The sequence below is a fragment of the Capricornis sumatraensis genome, chromosome 10, assembly GCF_032405125.1.
Source record: "Capricornis sumatraensis isolate serow.1 chromosome 10, serow.2, whole genome shotgun sequence".
NCBI classification, from domain to species: domain Eukaryota; kingdom Metazoa; phylum Chordata; class Mammalia; order Artiodactyla; family Bovidae; genus Capricornis; species Capricornis sumatraensis.
The window spans coordinates 57,376,849-57,395,577 of NC_091078.1; the positions used below are offsets into that span (position 1 = coordinate 57,376,849).

Sequence of the window (18,729 nt, forward strand, 5' to 3'; positions counted from 1 at the left end):
ATGATAACAGAATTCATGATAACAGAGCATTTTCTAACACATTAAAAAATCTTAAGTGCTTTACATGTTAGCAATGGGTAGGACAATGGGGGACAAATTAAGAAATTTCCAAAACAGAGGAGGGAACTACAAAGGCCATCGAGGTTGGGATCCAAACTGTTTTCAAGCCAGAGAGGCCACTTTCTGGCCAGTGGCTCCCACACTGGCCTCTGATGTTCTGAAAAGTGGTGTCAGAGAAGACTGAGCTGCATCCTTTCTTTGCAGAGATGGCAAAGGAAAACAGCCTCAAGATAGAGTTCAAATCTCATCCTCATCCCAGAAACCTCCACCAACATGACGGAGCAGAAAGCCCCCGTTCCTGTTCTCTGGATATACTATTACAGAGATTGAGGGCCATAGATGCCCAGGATGATAAATTAGCCAACATCATGGATGTGGTGGGGGAGTTTGGCACATTCCAGCGGAGGCTAGTGGCCCTCAACTTCATTCCCACCTTCTTGGCCTCCTTTTTCATGTTTGCTGATACCTTCTTGTTCACACCCCAAAAGCCCTATTGCAACACCAGCTGGATCCTGGCAGTGGGCAGCAACCTGACAGAGGCTGAGCAGATGAATCTGACCCTGCCCCATGCACCCAATGGCAGTTTCCTGACTTGCCTCATGTACGTGCCTGTGGAATGGAATCTGGATTCTATCATCCAATTTGGCCTCAATCACACAGACTCATGTCAAAATGGGTGGATCTATCCTGAGGCCAAGAGGCGGTCACTGATAAATGAGGTATGCCTTGTCCCGAGTTGTCTGAAGCTACCCCAGGTCCCCAGAGATGTGCCTTCACCCTCACTGAACAGTGGGGGGGAAACTGAGACCCACGAAGGTGAAGCAATTGGCCCAAGGTCACCCCACAGAGGCACGGCCAGGGCAGAAACAGGATTCCTTCTGCCCAGCCCTAGGCTTACCAATCTTAGCCAGGAAGCTAGAGTAGGCTGGGGTAGGGGCAGGTGGCGGTGTTTGTCATCTGTCCAGGAAACTGCTTCTGGAGTTGTGGCTCTGCCTTCTGAAATCACACAAGTTACAGAATTGGGGAAACAACAGCTTTGATCTGGTACCTCTTAACAGTTTCTCAGCCTAAGCTGTTACCTGGCCGTTTCACAGCACAGGCCTGCCCAATCTGATTCTCTAGCCTGGAGCCTAGCATCTGTATTTGGGAAAGCGTCTTTGGCGATTCTGGCCTTCGCTCAGTTACCTGTCCCTCTATGCCCTTTCTTGGCCTGTGTCTCCAGTCTCTCTCTCCAGGCCTAATTCCTAGAGTCTGCAGGTGTAAGTGGGATGCAGAGGTAACAGCTGAGGCGTGCTGCACACAAGTTACCTGCCATTGTCCCTGGCCCCTTTTGCCTAAAAGCCCACCCTGCGTAGAGGCTCAGTCTCTGGACCTAGAAGGCCCTGGGTGGAGGCCTGTGGCCAATCCCTGCATATAACCCCCAGTTTGACTTGGTGTGTGGCGAGGAAACAAACAAGGAAATCGTGCATACCATGTTCTTGGCTGGGCTCTTGACGGGGGCTTTCCTCTTCGGGTTCATAACTGACAAGTAAGTCTTTTGGAGTTTCCTCTGGGCCCTGGGACATCCCTCCTTCTTCTTCGTGGCCATTCAGAGCCAATGAGTCTCAATTTAAGGGAGGCAAGGGTAGGGGCACTCCAGAGGCGGGTGGACGGCTCTGGATCTGGTCCTGAGTGCAGAGTGGGGCCACCCGCAGAGATCCACGGTCTCGGCGCGAGCGCCCTTCCACGCCTACAGGTTGGGCCGCTACCCCACCATCCTGCTGTCGCTGCTGGAGCTGGTCATCTTCGGCTTCGGGACAGCCTTTGTCAGCAGCTTTAACCAGTATATATTCTTCCGCTTCTGTGTGTCCCAGGCCGTGGTGGGCTACGCCATCGGCAGCTCGGCTTTACGTGAGGCGGGGCGCTGGGGGCGGGGCGCTGGGAAGGGGGTGGGGCCGGCGCGCACCTGCTGGGAACCCACCAGACAGTTAGGGTTGTGGCCCAACCTGGCAGCGAGTGGAGGCTTAGGGATGCCAGAAAATCTGTGTCCACATTGCCCTTGCACCATCATCCCCCTGGTACCCCGCACATCCCCATCCCCTTCACACTCCTTGCTTCACCTACATGGCTTATGCCTATTCAACTCTTAAGAAAGCCCAGGTAGCTAGTAAGTGCATACTGACTCCTTTCATCCTGGCAGCTGTCTATTCAGCAGGGACTATTCTGCTATTCCTTTAGCTGAGGAAGATATTTGAACCTTGGGAAGTTAACCAACTTGCTCAGAGTCACACGGTAGTTATGTCAAAGAGTTGGGATTTCTGCCCGCCCCCGCCCAACCTGTGATGCAAAACTCCCACGCACCCATACATTTCTTGCTGCCATGGCCTTGTGTGAAATCTGCTGGGGAACTCTGCTCCTGCTTCTCACTGGGAAATTTCCAGAGTCCCAGCCAGAGGGAACTGGGTGCTCCATAGAGGCTGAGCTCTAAGTGGCCGAAGCACTGATGCCATAAGAGCAAAGACAAGGACAGTGACGCCTCGCGTGTGTCAGGCCACATGTGAAGTCCTGTGCCCAAGGCCAGGCCTTCTCAGTGACAGGTGTGTGGTCAGGCAGGAGATGTTCAGAGGGAACTGCCAGGTTGAGGACCAAGTGCAGGCTGACTCTGTGGTTGGGAGCTCAGGCGAGGGCCTGCAATGTGCCCTGGAGACACTGAGGCACTCTCTGTGGCTTTGAGGTGCTGTCTCTGGACCCAGATCCCAAGCAGGCAGGAGAACGCCAGTCCCTGAGCAGAGCTGGGGCATCTCAGCAGGCTGGGTGCGAGGGCAGCCTTGTGAGCCCTGAGCTGATTCTGATTCTGTCCTCTGCATAGTCACTGAGTGGCTAATGGGCATGCACCGGGCCTACGCCTTCATCCTGGGACACTGCTTTTTCGCCATGGGAGTCGTTTTCCTGACAGGACTTGCCTACAGCCTTCCCCACTGGCGGCTGCTGTTTCTGCTGGGCGGAACACCTATATTCCCCCTCATCTGCTATATCTGGTGAGCAGACAAATACAGGACATGCACAAGGATGGGTCTGATGGGCTGAAGACTAGGAGGGTGGGGAGTCCGTGAAGGGTTGGAGTGCATGGGATATTCCCTGGGAGAAAGTGTATGAGATGAGAGAGAGACAAGGGCAGAGCCTCTGGAACTCCAGCATTAATGCCATCAGAGGAGATCCTCAAAGAGATGTCAGAGAGGTGGTCAGAAAACCAGAAGAAAAAAATGTTGAAAGGCAAGAGTTTAAGGATTAGGGAATGGTCAGAGTTGAAGGCAAGAAAGGTGAGAAGCATCTGTTGGTCTTGGTGACCTTGAGGTGGCTTCTGTGGAGCCAGAGGAGGTTGAGGAGTGAGGGGCCCTGAAAAACTAGGGTCATCCGGGTGGCGGAAGGAGAGGGCAGTAGAGAAGGCAGAGAGGCAGTAAACTGAAATCACCGTGTTAAGGGCTTGGCAGTTCTGGGTGAAGCAGTGATCATCTTGCCACAGAATGTAAGGACAGACTCACTTTCTGCAACACTGTGCCTTTCATTAGGCTTGAGTAGTTGACTTGAAGACTGTATCTTTCATGAGTAGATGAGCAACATGGAGAGGGGAAGAGATTCAGGACTCTCTCACTTCCATGAACAGGAAATTTCTAGCCTTTCGGGTTGGCAAAGGAAGATGGCCACAGGGCCGTGTTTTGTTTTTTTTTTTCTTTTTTTCAAATAATAAGTGCTGTCCTGAAGGTGGTAATACCTGTCCTTAGTAGGTGAGGTTATCAGACATTCTTACCAGCTTTAGGAATTCAGCTGAAATTTCAGGTTAAAAAGTTCCATGTTTGATTCTTCCTTTTTCACTGATTTCATTTTTTCATTGCGTTTCTCTTCTTTCTCAGCCTTGATGCTGAAAACTCAGCCTCTGTGCACCAATGCCAAATCAAATCTTAGAGACACAATTTCGAGTAAAACAGAAAAGAATAAGCCTTATTGCTTTGCCAGACAAAAGGGGGGACAAGCAGGCTCCTGCCCCAGAAACTGTGTCCCAACCCGAGAGGATTCAATGAGGAGTTTTATAGTAATGGTTCAAGGGCGGAGTTGCTGATAAGATTAGGGTATGTGCAGGACCTATACTCCTCTAATCTGGTTTCGGGTAATATTAAAAAAATATATCTATATCTATATATATCTATATATATATATACACATATATATGTTTGTTTGTTTTATGTATTTGGCTGTGCCGAATCGGTTGCAGCACATGCGATCTTTTTAGTTGTGGCATGTGGGATCCCTGACCAGGAGTCAAACCCAGCCCCCTGCATTGGGAGTACAGAGTCTTAGCCACAGGACCACCAAGGAAGTCCTCAAGTAATCTTTTGATGAGCTTCTCTGGTCCCTTTAATTGGGCCTTAGGCAGTCTTCTTTGGAATGAAGAATGCTGACAGCTTCCATTTATTGGGGGCTTTATAAAGAACTCAAAAGATACTGTTATGTGTATCCCTTGAGACTGAGCCAGGACCCTGCCCCAAACCTGCTCTGCTGTTTCTTGGCTGTTCCTTCCTTGTCTCTGCATCCCCTCCCTTCCCTGATTAGTCCACTGGAATTCAGGGACACTCATGGAGGTTGGAGTCTGTTCCCTGCAAACAAGAAACGGGGGACACAGAAAGGTTTCCAACCCAGGATCCTCACAGGGTCCTCCTCAGTTTCAGCCTCTCCTATGCTTTCAGTGCCAACTATTCCACATCTGAGGACTGGGGTCTCCAGGGTCCTCTGAAGCCAGGAGCAAGGTTCTCTGACCTCTCACTACTCCAGCTGTGCGGCAGGGGCATTGCCTACCCATTCGGCCCACTTCTTCCACTTCTGGGCTTCACGAACTTGCTAAATCTTTCTTCCTATCTCTCCTACTCCTTTTTTAAAAAGTTATTTATTATTAATTTATTTGATTGTGCCAGGTCTTAGTTGCAGCATGCAGGATCTTCCATTTTCCTTGTGGCATGCAAACTCTTAGTTGCAGCATGTAGGATCAGGCTCAATCCCTGGGTCTAGAATATCCCCCTGGAGAAGGAAATGGCAACCACTCTGGTATTCTTGCCTGGAGAATCCCATGTACAGAGGAGCCTGGTGGGCTACAGTCCATGGGCTCATAAGAATTTGGACACAACTGAGCAACTAGTTCCCTTATGAGGGTTCAAACCTGAGCACTGGAGCATGAAACTTTAGCCACTGGACCACCAAGGAAGTCCCTCACTCCTCTTTTTTAGTAGGCATGTGGTCAATCTCCCATCTTTTTGGAGACATCCCAGTTTAATGACTTGAGGACAGTTTTGTGGCCTTAGAATGGAGGAGGATAACAGAGTGACTGGTTGCTGGCCCCTTAAGGGGCTGGAGGGGAAACAGGAGCAGGGGCAGGTAGAGGGGATGAAGTTGTCTCTAGAGAACTGGGTGTGTGTGTACAGCGGCCAGCCACAGAGTCCAGGCTGGGGCAGGAAGAGGAACAATTGCAAGAAATCAGCAGGGGCTGATGGCAAAGTTTTGTTGAGAGTGCCTTTCCAGGGGACTGAGGTTCATACCAGCTCCGCCTCTGTGAGTTTGGGCAAGCCACTAGGTCCTGAAGCTGAGAATAAAATGGGAATAGTCCTACTAGATCTGGGTTTGGGCAGAGGATTAACAGACTGATAAAATAAGGACACTTAAGAAGTGCTTTAAATGTTAAGCTGTGTAGGTTCTTCAACTTGGAAGGATTAGGAAGAACCAAGGACCTAGGGTTATTTTGAGGTCAAAGGCAACGGGAGATGTGACCAGGAGGAAGTGGGCCAGAGTAGAGACCTCCATTCACCCAGGCAGGGGCTGGGCCCTGTGGTCAAAACTGGGGTCCTGCCTCCCATACTCTCCAGGCTATTAGGAGATAGGAAACAGGAGAATCCCCAACTATGAGAACAAGGCTCTAACAGAGGATGTGGATGCAGAGGGAAGTGGCCTCAGTATGTCTGGGCTGGTGGGGACACCCCCTAAGATAGAAAGTAGGTGTTAGAGGTGGCTGAGGGGGACAGAAGCTGTGGTGCAGAAGCAGCCAGTGGCCGGGGTGTCACTGAGCAGTGGTGGATACTGTGAATGACTTGGGCGGGGGAGGGGGGGCAGGGGGGGATGGGAGTCTGAGGATGATGGTCACCTTCAAAGCCTCCAACATCTGAGTCACCTCATGCTGGAACAGAATGGCCACAGCTGAGGCTGGGATGGGGCCAACTTGGGTCTGTGGGGCATCTTGGAGTGGTGGGTAAGAGAGAGATGGGCCATGCAGGATTCTCCCAGAGTCCCCAAGGTGGCTGATAATGAAAGGGAAGCTGGAGGAGGCCAAGCAAATGCTGTGCTATGCAGCTGGTGTGAACAAAAAGACCATTCCTTTAAGTCTGCTGGATAAGGTAAGAGACCTCTGGCCTGGAGTCGGGGCCTGGGCACGGGGGCTATGTAGGGGCCTCTTCCCTCCTCATCCTTTCAGGTGGGACCTTGGCCCAGAGGATGTCCCCAGCCCACTGCTTGAGGAGAATAGTGACAGCAAAATGGAACCCTGACAGGGAAAAGCCAGAGGCCAGGCTGGTCCTGGGAGGCAGAGGGCAGGGGACCTCGTGAGTCCTGCTGGCAAGCTGGGGTCTTGGCCCTGCCTGTGGCCGGTCCTGCTTGTCCTGTAGTTGCAACTGCCTGGAAAGAAGGTGGCTTCGGCCTCTCTCTTGGACTTCTATAGCAACAAGGACCTCCGCAAGTTGACCTTGGTGATGTGCAGCATATGGTGAGTACCCAGGGCTGGCGGCGGGGACTGCAAACAGGCTTGCAGTTCAGGGATCCAGGGAGAGAATAGATGTTGGGGGGCCGGTGGGGGAGCAAGGCCTGAGAACCCAGATCTCTATGTTTGCTCCTGTCCTCCATGACCACCCTGCCCCGCTCTTCTCTGCCTGTCTTTATTCCTGGCCCTGGCTTTCTGTGTGTCGTTCTCGGAGTGTCTCTCTCTTCCGGTAATGAATTCCAGGTTTGCTGTTGGTTGCAACTATTACATGCTGAGCCTCAAGATGAAGGAATTGGGTGTGGACACCTACCTCACACAACTGATTCCTGGCATAATGGAGGTGCCCGCCCGGCTCTGCTGTATCTTTCTCATCGAGCAGTTGAAGAGGAGACGAACACTGATTGTGGCTTTGTTCCAAGGAGCCATCATGTGCTTCCTTAGCCTTACGCTCCCATCAGGTACAGCCTCCACAACGCCCCTTTCCGCCTCCCTGATGGTACCCCCCAACCTTCTAGCTTCCTCGAATCCCTACCTCGTGCCTCCTGCCCCTATCCAGCCAACACAACACCCTGAGAGTCAGCCTCTTGCATCCATAGCCCGCCAGCCCTACAGTGGCCCTAGCACTTCCTGAGAAGGGAACCATTCTCTAGAACGGGTGAAGAGGGGCCTCCCAGGACAGGGCACTGGAAGGTCCCAGGGCCCTGGGAGGGGAAGAGGTGCTGTTCACAGGAATCGTCCTTGGGCAGGAGAGCGGGCAGCCTTCTTCCCCTCGAGTCCTACCCACGTCAATAATTAAATGCGAACAGAGGCAGTAGAAGTAGTCTTCAACTGCTACCCCAGCCCTGTGTCATCTGTAGCCTCACCAGGAAAAACTCAACTGCGCATTGAAGATTGAGCATAACACTGGGCCAAGCTCTCAGGAACAATTCTTGCATGGAGGCCACTCATTCCCAGGAGAGCCCCATGCCCTGCATCCTGTCAATTCAGGACCAGGGAAGGAAACGGGAGGGCGGACTCTCAATATTTTCAAGATTGTGAAGAGTCCTAGAACAGTGCATATACCCCAGGTCACAAGGCTGGAAGAATGTGGCAGGGCTGAGGATGTGGACATTAAGATGTCCGCATTCATTCCCCTGATTAGAATGGCTACCACAGCCCCCTCAGCCTCTGGGGCCAGGGTCGGGGAGGCTGTGTCCAGGATCTGCCTCGTGGAGTTCCCTCACTCTCCCTGGGGGATGCAATTTTGTCTGTCTTGACCTGGACCCTTTCTCTCCCTCTCCTGCTGTTGGCAGTGTTGACTGGCTAAAACAAAACAGAAGAAACAAAGCCAGGATTCAGCTTTATTGTTCAGTGGTTTTTTTAAAATGTGGGTCTATAATGAGCTAAGCAGAACTGTCTGAAACTAGACAAACTAGGAGGAAAATCCTCAGTAAATAAAACTAGGTCTCCAATTTCATCCCCCAGCCAAGTGAAGCCAGACCCGGAGTTGGGCACGGGGAGGAGGCCTAGGGCAGGGTCCCGCAGGGGCTAGTAGGGGAGGAGCTGGAACTCCTGGCTCCAGGTCAGTGAGCCAGCGGTTCACCTCCCCTAGACCTGAAGAATGGGGTTTCCCAAAATCATTTCTGCCTCTTCCAGTGTATAATCTGGCTCCCCAGAGTTGGGCATCCTGGAATGTCTAGCCATTCAGGCCCCAGGGACTAAATGCCCCCTTGCCCCTCTCTACCTGGCAGAGAATGAAGGAGAAGTAGGGAGAGCCCTGAGCAGGCAGCCAGGCACACAAGGTGCCGGTCTGGGGCTGAACGGATGCTCCAGAAGGAGCAGGCGGTGGGGCAGGGGAAGCTGGATCTCAGAGAACATGTGGAAGATCACAGAGAGCCTGGAGGCAGGGATGCAGGAGCTGAGTCCACACAGTAGATGATGGCCTGAGAGCCCACATGGGTCCCACTCTACTGACCAACTCTGCCTGCTGAAGCGCTTATTCCCTCTAGCAGACTGGCCCTTCTCTGAGTCTGCTGGCCAACTGACCAGGTGGTAGGGGTGGACTGTCCCGACGCCTTCTGAGGGGGATTGGGGGAGGGCCAGTGGGCAGGCCTCCCCAGCCTGCCCCGAGGGAAGGGTGGCCACAGACTCAGGTGGCTGCATCGTCTGGCCACAGAGTTGAAATCCCTCATGGTCTTGATAACCCTGCTTGGAGAGTTCAACCTGGCCGCCTCCATCACCATATTCTACATCTACGCTTCTGAACTCCTCCCCACTGTCCTCAGGTAGGGGGCTGGTGGCTGCTGGTGGGGGCGGGGTATGCTCGGGGGTGGGCAGTGATAGAATGAATAACAGCAGCTGAGATTGGGCATTCACCTGCTGACAGGCACCCTGCTCAGCAATTTACATGGGTTACTCCATTTAACTCTCACCCAAAATACCCCCCAACACCATCATCAGCCCTAATTCAGACATGAAGTCAGAGCGGTAAGGGCACTGGGTCAAGGTCAGACAAAGCAGATGGCAAAAGTGGGATTTGGACCTAGGCTGTCTGACTCCAGTCCCTGACTTGCACTAACTCCTTAAACTGTGTCTGGGCCACTCTGGGGTTCAGGCCCTTCTCCAGAGGAACCCTTGATGATGGCTGTAGTATCCCCCTCCCCACCCACCCTCGCACACCCACACTATGGTGTATGAGCCTTATAATTCTCCCACTCCTTGCTTCATAAAAAATTACTACCTGCCTTGCAATGACAAGGAACTAAATTCTCCAAGGTTGCACGGTGAGCTGGACAGGGTAGAGATAAGGGTGTGGGATTTGGGGGAGCTGCTTTTCCCACCCAATCCAGTCGCTGGACCCAAAAAGCCTCCAAATGGACTCTCACCTCCCCTTCCAGGGCAACAGGTCTGGGTCTAGTGTCTCTGGCCTGGGCAGCTGGAGGCATCTCTTCTTTGACACTCGTCAGCCAGAACATTGCTATCCTACCCATCGTTCTTTGCTGCCTCTCGGCCTCCGTGGCTTTGTTCTCCTGCTCTAGTTTGCCAGAAACCCACGATCAGCCTCTGCCTGATATCCTGGAGCACATTACCCCACATACAAGGTGGGTGTGCGTGGCTTCCGGGCTCTGGCCAGAACAGGGCCTGGTTTTCAAGCCTTTGGCCATGAGAACATGTCAGACACTATCCATCCCCGCTCCACTGCCAGAAGGCCTATGAGACAAAGGCTACTCTGTACTCACAGCAGACTCCCTTACTCTCCTGGATGCTGCTGCCTGCCTTGGTCCAGCCCAGCCTCTGCCAGCTCCCATCCTGGCTCTCCTGATCCAGCGTGGGCCAGACCTTCTTCTTTCCTCATCCCCTGATGCCTGTCTACACTGGAGTGATGCCCGTGGCGATGTTCTGGGCTTCCTCCCCTCCCAGGGCACAGAGGACTGGCTTGGAATCAGCTTTCTGAGTACTTCTCCATTCCTTTCTGAACTCCCAGTTCCTCAAAAAGGACCCAGTCTTTTATTATGATTTTATTTTTTTGGACCATACCACCTCACAGCATGGATGATCTTAGTTTGCTGACCAGGCACTGAACCCGTGCACCCTGCAGTGGAAGCGTGGACTCTTAACCAGTGGACAGCCAGGGAAGTCACCAAAGGGACCCAGTCTCGGTTCATGACTCTGGCCTCTTGGCCCCAGTAGCCCAGGACCCTGCTTGGGAAATAGGCTCCACCCAACTGCTTTATGGGCTCTCTGGTGTCTGGTCTCTTAAGTGACCCTGGAGAAGGCTTGTCAGGATTGGTAGAAACACTCCTTCTAGGATTTAGGCCAGCAGAGCCACAACTCGCTCCCTGGACCTGAGCAACAGGGAGGGGCAGAGGCTGCCTGCTGTCTCCCAGTGCCCTCTGCTCATAGCACAGGGGCCTCTGCCACTGCTTCCTCAGTCCTCCTCCCCACCATCGGCCTACTTCCCCTGTCTCCTTTTTCAAACTCTCATTGACAGCCCCTGAGCTAGGCATGGTACCAGAGCTGGGCTGTCAGAGGTAAGAGGTTCCCAGGCTTGAGCAAGGGAGACAGATATGCAAACAGTTTTCACCAATGGACTCTGACACAGGAATATACAGGACCTATAGGAACCCCAGGAAGGAGGAGCTTTAGTTTAGGGATTTGGGGCAGGCTTCCCAGAAAAAGGATATTTGAGTAGGGCTTTGAAGGATGAATAGGTGTTCGGTCCGTTGTGGAGAGGGGGAGTGGCATGCAGCAGGGGGACAGCATGGTAACTTAAAAGCACAGGCTCCAGAGCCAGACAGCCTGGAGCTCTATCCCTGCTCACCCTTCCCAGCATGTGCACCAGGAAGGTTACCCACTACCTCCGAGATTCGTATTTGCAACATGGGATCACAGCGTGATAACACCAAAGGCTAACGTGTATGGAGCATTTCCCATGTGTCAAGGCCTGTCCTCGTTGCGTGCCCTTCCACCTTTGTCCTAACAGTCACCACATGCAGTAGTGACAAGGGCACTATCCCTCGTTTTACAGATGAGGAAACTGAGGCATGGAGCGGTAGAGACATAGAACCTAGCCTTCCTCTCTCACAGGAATTGGGAAGGTTACCCCCAAATAAAGTGGTTGGGAATTCCCTGCCATTCCAGTAGTTAGGACTCTGTGATCTCACTGCCAAGGACCTGGGCTTCCATCCCTGGTCGGGGAACTAAAATCCTGCAAGCCGTGCGGTGAGGCCAAAAACCAAAATTAAATAAATAAACAATAGAGTGGTTGGCACAGTGGCACAAGGCAAGTGCCCAGTAAATGCCAGTGATGAAGATGGTAAACAGCATCCCAAAGATGCAGAAGACCGAAGGGTCTGAGCAGGGTTGGGAGACGCAACAGGCCTGATTCTGGAGGCGAGGACCCCTCCTAGGCTCACACAGAAGCTTGGCTGGGGACCCACCAAGGCATGGGAAAGCTCCGCCTCTCAGGAATGCAGAGCCAGGCCTGGCCTGTTTTCTCAGCTCCTAAAAGGATGCAGCTCAGACTTTTTCTCCAATGGTTTCTTCAGGAGCATAAGCGAGGAACTCTCGAATGAGGACATGTTGAGTGACGATGTGACGGAGGAAGCGGCCAAGAACACCATTCTCAACGCCAGGTTGACAAGCGTAGACCACGATGACCTCTCCAGCCCGTCTTTGCACTCTGAAGAAGAAAAACAGGAAAGGAGGAGGACTGAGCACCAGGCCCCCGCATGACCTCGGGTGGGAGCTGAGTGGCTGGATATGGGGCTGTGAATTCTAGGCCTATTCCAACTTGGGGGGGCAGGGTCAGTCCTGCTCCAAGGCCGGCCCTCCCACCTCTCAGGGAACTAGCATATGATTCATTCCAATAAAGGTACCATGTTTCGCTTGAGATGACTAGGTCAAAATTCACTGTGTCCACAGGACCCAGGGGCCCAAGCCTGGAGGAGAGTGGTCCTTGATGTCTCCACTGGCCTCTGGGGACAGCGAGGAGTCATCTGGTTGGGGTGTGCGGGTGAGTCGTGTCTGTGAGGGCCAGGACTGGGAAAGGGCAGCACTCGCCTCCACGCTGCCCACCTCCTTTAGCTCAGGTGTCCACTAGTGTGGGTGGTCTTCCTGCTTCGAGTGCAGGCTGGGGACAGATTCCACAGGCCCGCCCCTGTGTGTTCACCTGTCAAGGGAGGGGTGGAATGTAAAGGAAAGAGAAAGTCTCCCTTTCGTGCCATGGCACAAGGCTTTCTCACACCATCTTTCCTTTGCTTTTCCCAAATAAGCACCCCTTGGGGATTACCTATCTCACTCCCATCCTGTGGAGAGGGGAGGGCTGTGTCTTCCCTGATGATTCCATCCTGACTGACCTCTGACCTCCACCACCCTTAGGATAATGCTCAAACCCCAGCTCACAGTCCTGGCTGCCCTGGAGGTGAGTCTGCCTTCCCAGTCAGTGTAGGGGCTCCTCCAGGCAGGGCCCAGGATTCCTTAGCCACTGGTCAGACCTAGAAACGTTTGGGTCAGGCCCTGGACTCCACTCTCTCTCTCCTCCCTGGGAGAGTTTATTTGGAAGATCATTATCAATTTGCAGGGAGGTGCTAACTCCTCAGGGATTCTGTGGGAAGGAAGGAAAGAGTGTTTTCATGGAACCTCAGGGTCTCCCGGGCAGGGGCTGGAGTGCAGGGCAGCAGGGCACCCAAACTTCAGGACAGTAAGAAGCTGGTGTCTAGGACTCCATCTTAAAACACCATTTTTTTTTTTAATTGAAGCATGGTTGATTTATGTACAATGTGGTGCTAATTTCTGCTGTAGAGCAAAGTAACTCAGTTACACACATATACACATTCTTTTTTTTTTTTTTTTAATGTTTTTCTCCATTATGGTTTATCCCAGGATGTTGGATGTAGCTTCCTGTGCTATATACTAGGACCTAGTTGTTTATCCATTCTAAATGTATAAAGATATCATTTTCTGATTTCTCTGTTCTTTACCCAATTTCCCAGGATTGCCTCCAAAGAGGGGTTTGAAAGGCCCAGGAAAAAGGATCTCGCGAAATTTCTGCTTACAGGACAACAGGCTATTTGAAAGGCCTTCCTTGCTCCTTCTGGGAGAGGCCTGTCTGTGAGCTGTGATGGCCCACACATTAGCTCTCATCTCACATTACTTTGGTGGAAGGATTCGGCCAGTGCTGCAGGGAACAGGAGGAAGACATGGGTCTGGACAGAGAAAACTGATGGGGCAGAGTCGAAAGAGCTGGTGGCCACAGATGTGACTGGCAGAAGATCTAGAACACCCCTACCTCACATAAATATTCCTTAGGTGGCCAGGATTTGTCAGTCACTTGCAGATAGGACCCAGTTTGCTTATCTGTTGTTGCTGTTGTTTAGTTGTTAAGTAGTGTCTGGCTCTTTTGTGACCCCATGGACTGTAGCCCAGCAGGCTCCTCTGTGTGATAAGATTTCCCAGCCAAGAATATTGCAGTGCATTGCCATTTCCTTCTCCAGGGAATCTTCCCAACCCAGGGATCAAACCCGTGTCTCCCTCATTGCAGGCAGACTCTTTACCTCTGAACCATTAGGGAAGGCCATTTGCTTATCTAATCAATGGCTAATATTACCTAGAGTTTGGCATTGTATATTTTAACAGGCCATAGGCTAGCCACTAGCCAGATGAGGCTGTTGAGGGCTTGAAATGTGGGAGCTGAGATGTAGGCACGCTCATAGGCCGAGGTTAGGCTGTGTCGTTATCCTGAGGGCAGTGAAGAGCTTCTGCCGGCTTTGAGGCAGTGGACACAGCGTCAGTTTTGCCTTCCACAAGGGTCACCCTGCTGGCTGTAGGGTGATATATCCATACAGTAGAATGTTTTCTGGCCCAAAAAAGAAATGAAGTACTTATATGCACTACTGTTACTCAGCAAAGGGCTCCTGTGTCTGCAGTGTAGAAGGCCAAACTCTGACACTGGATGTTAGCAGCAAAGTCATGGTTTATTGCAGAGTGCCAAGAAAGGGAGCGGGGGACACATTTCCGATCCATTCCAACTTCGAGTTGGAGGTGTTTTTAAAAGGGAAGAACAAGGAAGCTGAGATTAGTCATTGTCCTGTATCATTTCCCTGATATTTTAAAAATCATAGTTTCAAGGAGTCATGAGCTTTCCAGTTTCCAGTTCTCTGATCTAGATGGTCCATGGCTCAGGGGCCTGTGAGCTCATCTTGCCCTGGAGATGTAACTTGAGTTTGTACATTAGATATCTACAACAGCAATTTTAGTACACAGATGCTGTTTCCATGTTATCAACAGTAGCTGTCTTAGTCATCAGATACCTCTAGTTGATTAGGGTTCAGTGAACACAGGATCAAGGTCAGAGGGGACAAGAAAAGGAATAATGGTTTCAATAGAGAGGTTAATCATAAACCAGGTAAGGAAACTTTGTTTTAGGAGGCTCAGCTTCACTACAATGTGAATGAGTCTTGAAAAGTATGCGGAGTATAGTAAACCAGTCACAAGAGGCCACAGAGGTTGTATGATTCTATTTAATTTAAATGTCCTAAATAGGCAAAGTAGATTAGTGGTTGCCAGTGTTTGGGGAGAATGGGAACGAATGAACAAGGGGATTTCTTTGGGGGCTTATGAAAGTGTCCTAAAATTGGTTGTGGCAATGGTTGCACAATTCTGTGAACACACTCAAAACCATTGATCGAGTACTCTAAGTAGATTGTGTGGTATGTGACTTATATATCAATGAGGATGTTAAAAAAGAGAGATTAGCAGAAGGCAGAGTAATGAAGAAGCAGAGAGCAGGGTGCTGACCTGACCGCAGTAGAGTTGTGCAGCATTTCTGAAGGGGAGTTTGGTATGATGTACAAATATTGATGTTCTGACTCTGTCTACCCTTTGACTCAGGAATCCTCCCTTGACTTACCCAAAGGAGGAGATACGAAGATAGGTGTACACAAGGAGGTTCATTGCAGCTGTCTTACATTAAAAATATACAATTTGGAGAAAATACAATTTGAGGGGATTTCCTTGGTGATCTGGAGGCTAAGATTCCATGCTCCCAAGGGAGGGGGCCCAGGTTTGATCCCTGGTTAGGAAACTAGGTTCCCCCTGCTGCAATAAAGAATAAAGACCCTGTGTGCTGCAGCTAAGACCTGGCACAGCCAAATAAATAAATTTTTTTTTATTTCAATTTTTTTTGGGAGGGGGGCGGGGGCGTGAAGCTTATGGGATCTTAGTTCCCCAACCAAAGACTGAACCCATGTCCCAATCAGTGGAAGAGTGGAATTCTAACCACTGGACTGCCAGGGAAGTCCCAATCTTCTTTAAAACAAACTTTAAGTCATTACTAAGAGATGCTACTGTTCAGATTATATAGTTAATACAGTTTATTAAAGCTCTATATTTGCAGACATGAAAAGCTGTCCATGACATATTGTTTAGAGAAGTGGGCAGTTTAACAGGGACTTCAGCAGTTATGTAAAATTCAGGCATTTCTTTATACATAGAGGGAAGTTCATCAAAAGGCTGTGTATCTTTCAGAGCCCCTGATTTATGGAGTGTATTAGTTTTCTGGGCCTGCTGAAAAAAGTACCACAAAGTGGGTGGTTTAAAGATGGAGATTTACTTTTTCACAGTTCTAGAGGCTACAATCCAAAAATTAAGATTATGGTGGGGTACTTTGGTCACCTGATGCGAAGAACTGACTCATTTGAAAAGACCCTGATGCTGGGAATGATTGAAGGTAGGAGGAGAAGGGGACAACAGAGGATGAGATGGTTGGATGGCATCACCGACAATGGACATGAGTTTGCGTAAGCTCCGGGAGTTGGTGATGGACAGGGAAGCCTGGCGTACTACAGTCCATGGGGTCGCAAAGAGTCAGACGTGACTGAGCGGCTGAACTGAACTGAGTGTTCTCTTTGGAGAATCTGGGAAAGAACCTTTCTGTGCCTCTTCTAGCTTTGGGTAGTTGCCAGCAGTCCTTGAGTGTGTATCTGTGTGTGTGTCTAAATTTCTCTTTTCCTATGGGGATACCAGTCAACGGACGAGGGCCCACCCAGTACAAAGTCATTTAAATTTGATTACATCTGCAAAGACCTTATATCCAAATAAGGTCACATTCACAGGTACTGGGAATTAGAACTTGAATGTACATTTGGGGACTACACAACTCTGCTCACTATGTATGCTGTGCTGTGCTTAGTCGCTCAGTCATGTCCGAGTCTTTGCCACCCCATGGACTGTAGCCCGCCAGGCTCCTCTGTCCACGGGGATTCTCCAGGCAAGAATACTGGAGTGGGTTGCCATGCCCCTCCTCCAGGGGGCCTTTCCAACCCAGGGATCGAACCCAGGTCTCCCTCATTGAAGGCAGATTCTTTGCCATCTGAGCCACCAGGGAAGCCCAAGGATACTGAAGTGGGTAGCCTATCCCTTCTCCAGGGGAACTTCCCCACCCAGGAGTTGAACCAGGGTCTCCTGCATTCATTGCCAGGGCGGATTCTTTACCATTTGAGCTACCATGGAAGCCCCTCTGCTCACTATGTGATGTTCACTCATTTCTTTTCACTCTTTAAACAATTTTTAAAATTTATCTTTGGCTGTGCTGGGTCTTTGTTGCTACTTGGGCTTTCTCTAGTTGTAGCAACCTGGAGCTACTCTAGTTGCGGCGAGCGAACTTCTGGTGGAGTTTTCTCTTGTTGCGGAGCACAGGTTATACAGCGGGTGGGCTTTCGTAGCTGCAATACGTGGTCTCGTGGGCTCTAGAATGCTGCTCAGTAGTTGTGGCGCATGGGCTTAGTTGCTCTTTTTACTCCTGAATGAAAGCATTCAAGAATATGCATTTATCTTTTGAGTAGGTGTATCCCCAAAGTTCTTGAAAGGATATTTTCCTTTTCCTGGGTTCTAAACAGTGTATTGTATTTTGACTTCCTCTTTGACTCAGGAATTATTTAAGAGAATAAGTTAAAAGTACTAAGCAGCCTGAGATCCACCCTGTTACTGCTATTTTGTTTGCTTGTTTTCTTTTTCTTTATTCTTTTAGTCTAAAAGTTAAAAGCTCAACAATACAGAGTAAATTCAAATGCAGAAGTCACTCCCTAACCACCAGTTTCTAAATCTCACTCCAACAGATAATTGTTGATATCTTGGAGAGGCTTCCCTAATGGAAAGTGGCTAAGACTTTGTGTTCCCAATGCAGGGGGCCCAGTTTGATCCCTGGCCAGGGAACTAGATCCCACATGCCACAAATAAAAGTTTGCATGCCGCAACTAAGACCCAGAAGAGCCGAATAAATATTTAAGTCTGTCTTTGACAGAAAAGAAACTCATTGAAAAAACCCAAAACTTGAAGTATATATTTCCAGACCTTCCTTTCATGTATACAAAACTCCAGGGTTTAATTATCTGCTTTAAACACTACTGGAATAGGAGAAATTGAGATTCCAAGGGATAAAAGCAGTAAAACCAGGAAAACGCAAGAGAAGAACACCAACGTTTAGTTTTCCTAAATCAAATTAGCTTCTGAGGTGAATACAAACACAGGAAGAGCAGGAGCTTTTCTCCTCAGGGCTCTTTAGAATCTGATGGAACATCAAAGTCCATCAAACTTTTCTCCAGATGTAAACACAAAATCAGCTTTATTTATTGATTTGCTGCTGCTGCTGCTAAGTCGCTTCAGTCATGTCCGACTCTGTGCGACCCCATAGACCGCAGCCCACCAGGCTCCCCTGTCCCTGGGATTCTCCAGGCAAGAACACTGGAGTGGGTTGCCATTTCCTTCTCCAATGCATGAAAGTGAAAAGTGAAAGTGAAGTTGCTCAGTCATGTCCGACTCTTAGCGATCCCATGGACTGCAGCCTACCAGGCTCCTCCGTCCATGGGATTTTCCAGGCAAGAGTACTGGAGTGGGGTGCCATTGATTTAAATTTATTTTAACTGGAGGCTAATTACTTTACAATATTGTGGTGATTTTTGCCATACATTGACATGAATCGGCTCTGGGTGTACATGTGTTCCCCATCCTGAACCCCCCATCCCGCCTCACTCCCCATCCCATCCCTCAGGGTCTCGTTCCAGTGCACCAGCCCCGAGCACCCTGTCTCATGCATCGGACCTGGACTGGCAATCTATTTCACATATGATAATTCATGTTTCAATGCTATTCTCTCAAATCATCCCACCCTCACCTTCTCCCACAGAGTCCAAAAGTCTGTTGTTTACATTTGTGTCTCTTTTGCTGTCTTGCATATAAGGGTCATAGTTACCATCTTTCTAAATTCCATATATATGTATTAATGTACTGTTTTGGAGTTTTTCTTTTGACTTACTTTACTCTACATAATGGGCTCCAGTTTCATCCACCTCATTAGAACTGATTCAAATGCATTCTTTTTAATAGCTGAGATCAGCTTTAAAAAAAATCTGAGTCTCAGC

The 18,729-nt window shown here is 50.1% G+C and overlaps 1 protein-coding gene across 1 annotated transcript; it reads left to right on the top strand.

Annotated features, from left to right (window-relative positions):
• Window positions 1-266: 266 nt before the first annotated feature.
• On the top strand, window positions 267-12,046 carry SLC22A14 (solute carrier family 22 member 14). Its single transcript, XM_068983098.1, has 10 exons — window positions 267-779; window positions 1,485-1,588; window positions 1,796-1,950; window positions 2,909-3,077; window positions 6,353-6,473; window positions 6,741-6,838; window positions 7,076-7,290; window positions 8,943-9,096; window positions 9,709-9,912; window positions 11,860-12,046. Exons 1-10 carry the CDS (start codon window positions 267-269, stop codon window positions 12,044-12,046), a joined length of 1,920 nt encoding a protein of 639 aa, XP_068839199.1.
• The last annotated feature ends 6,683 nt before the right edge of the window (window positions 12,047-18,729 follow it).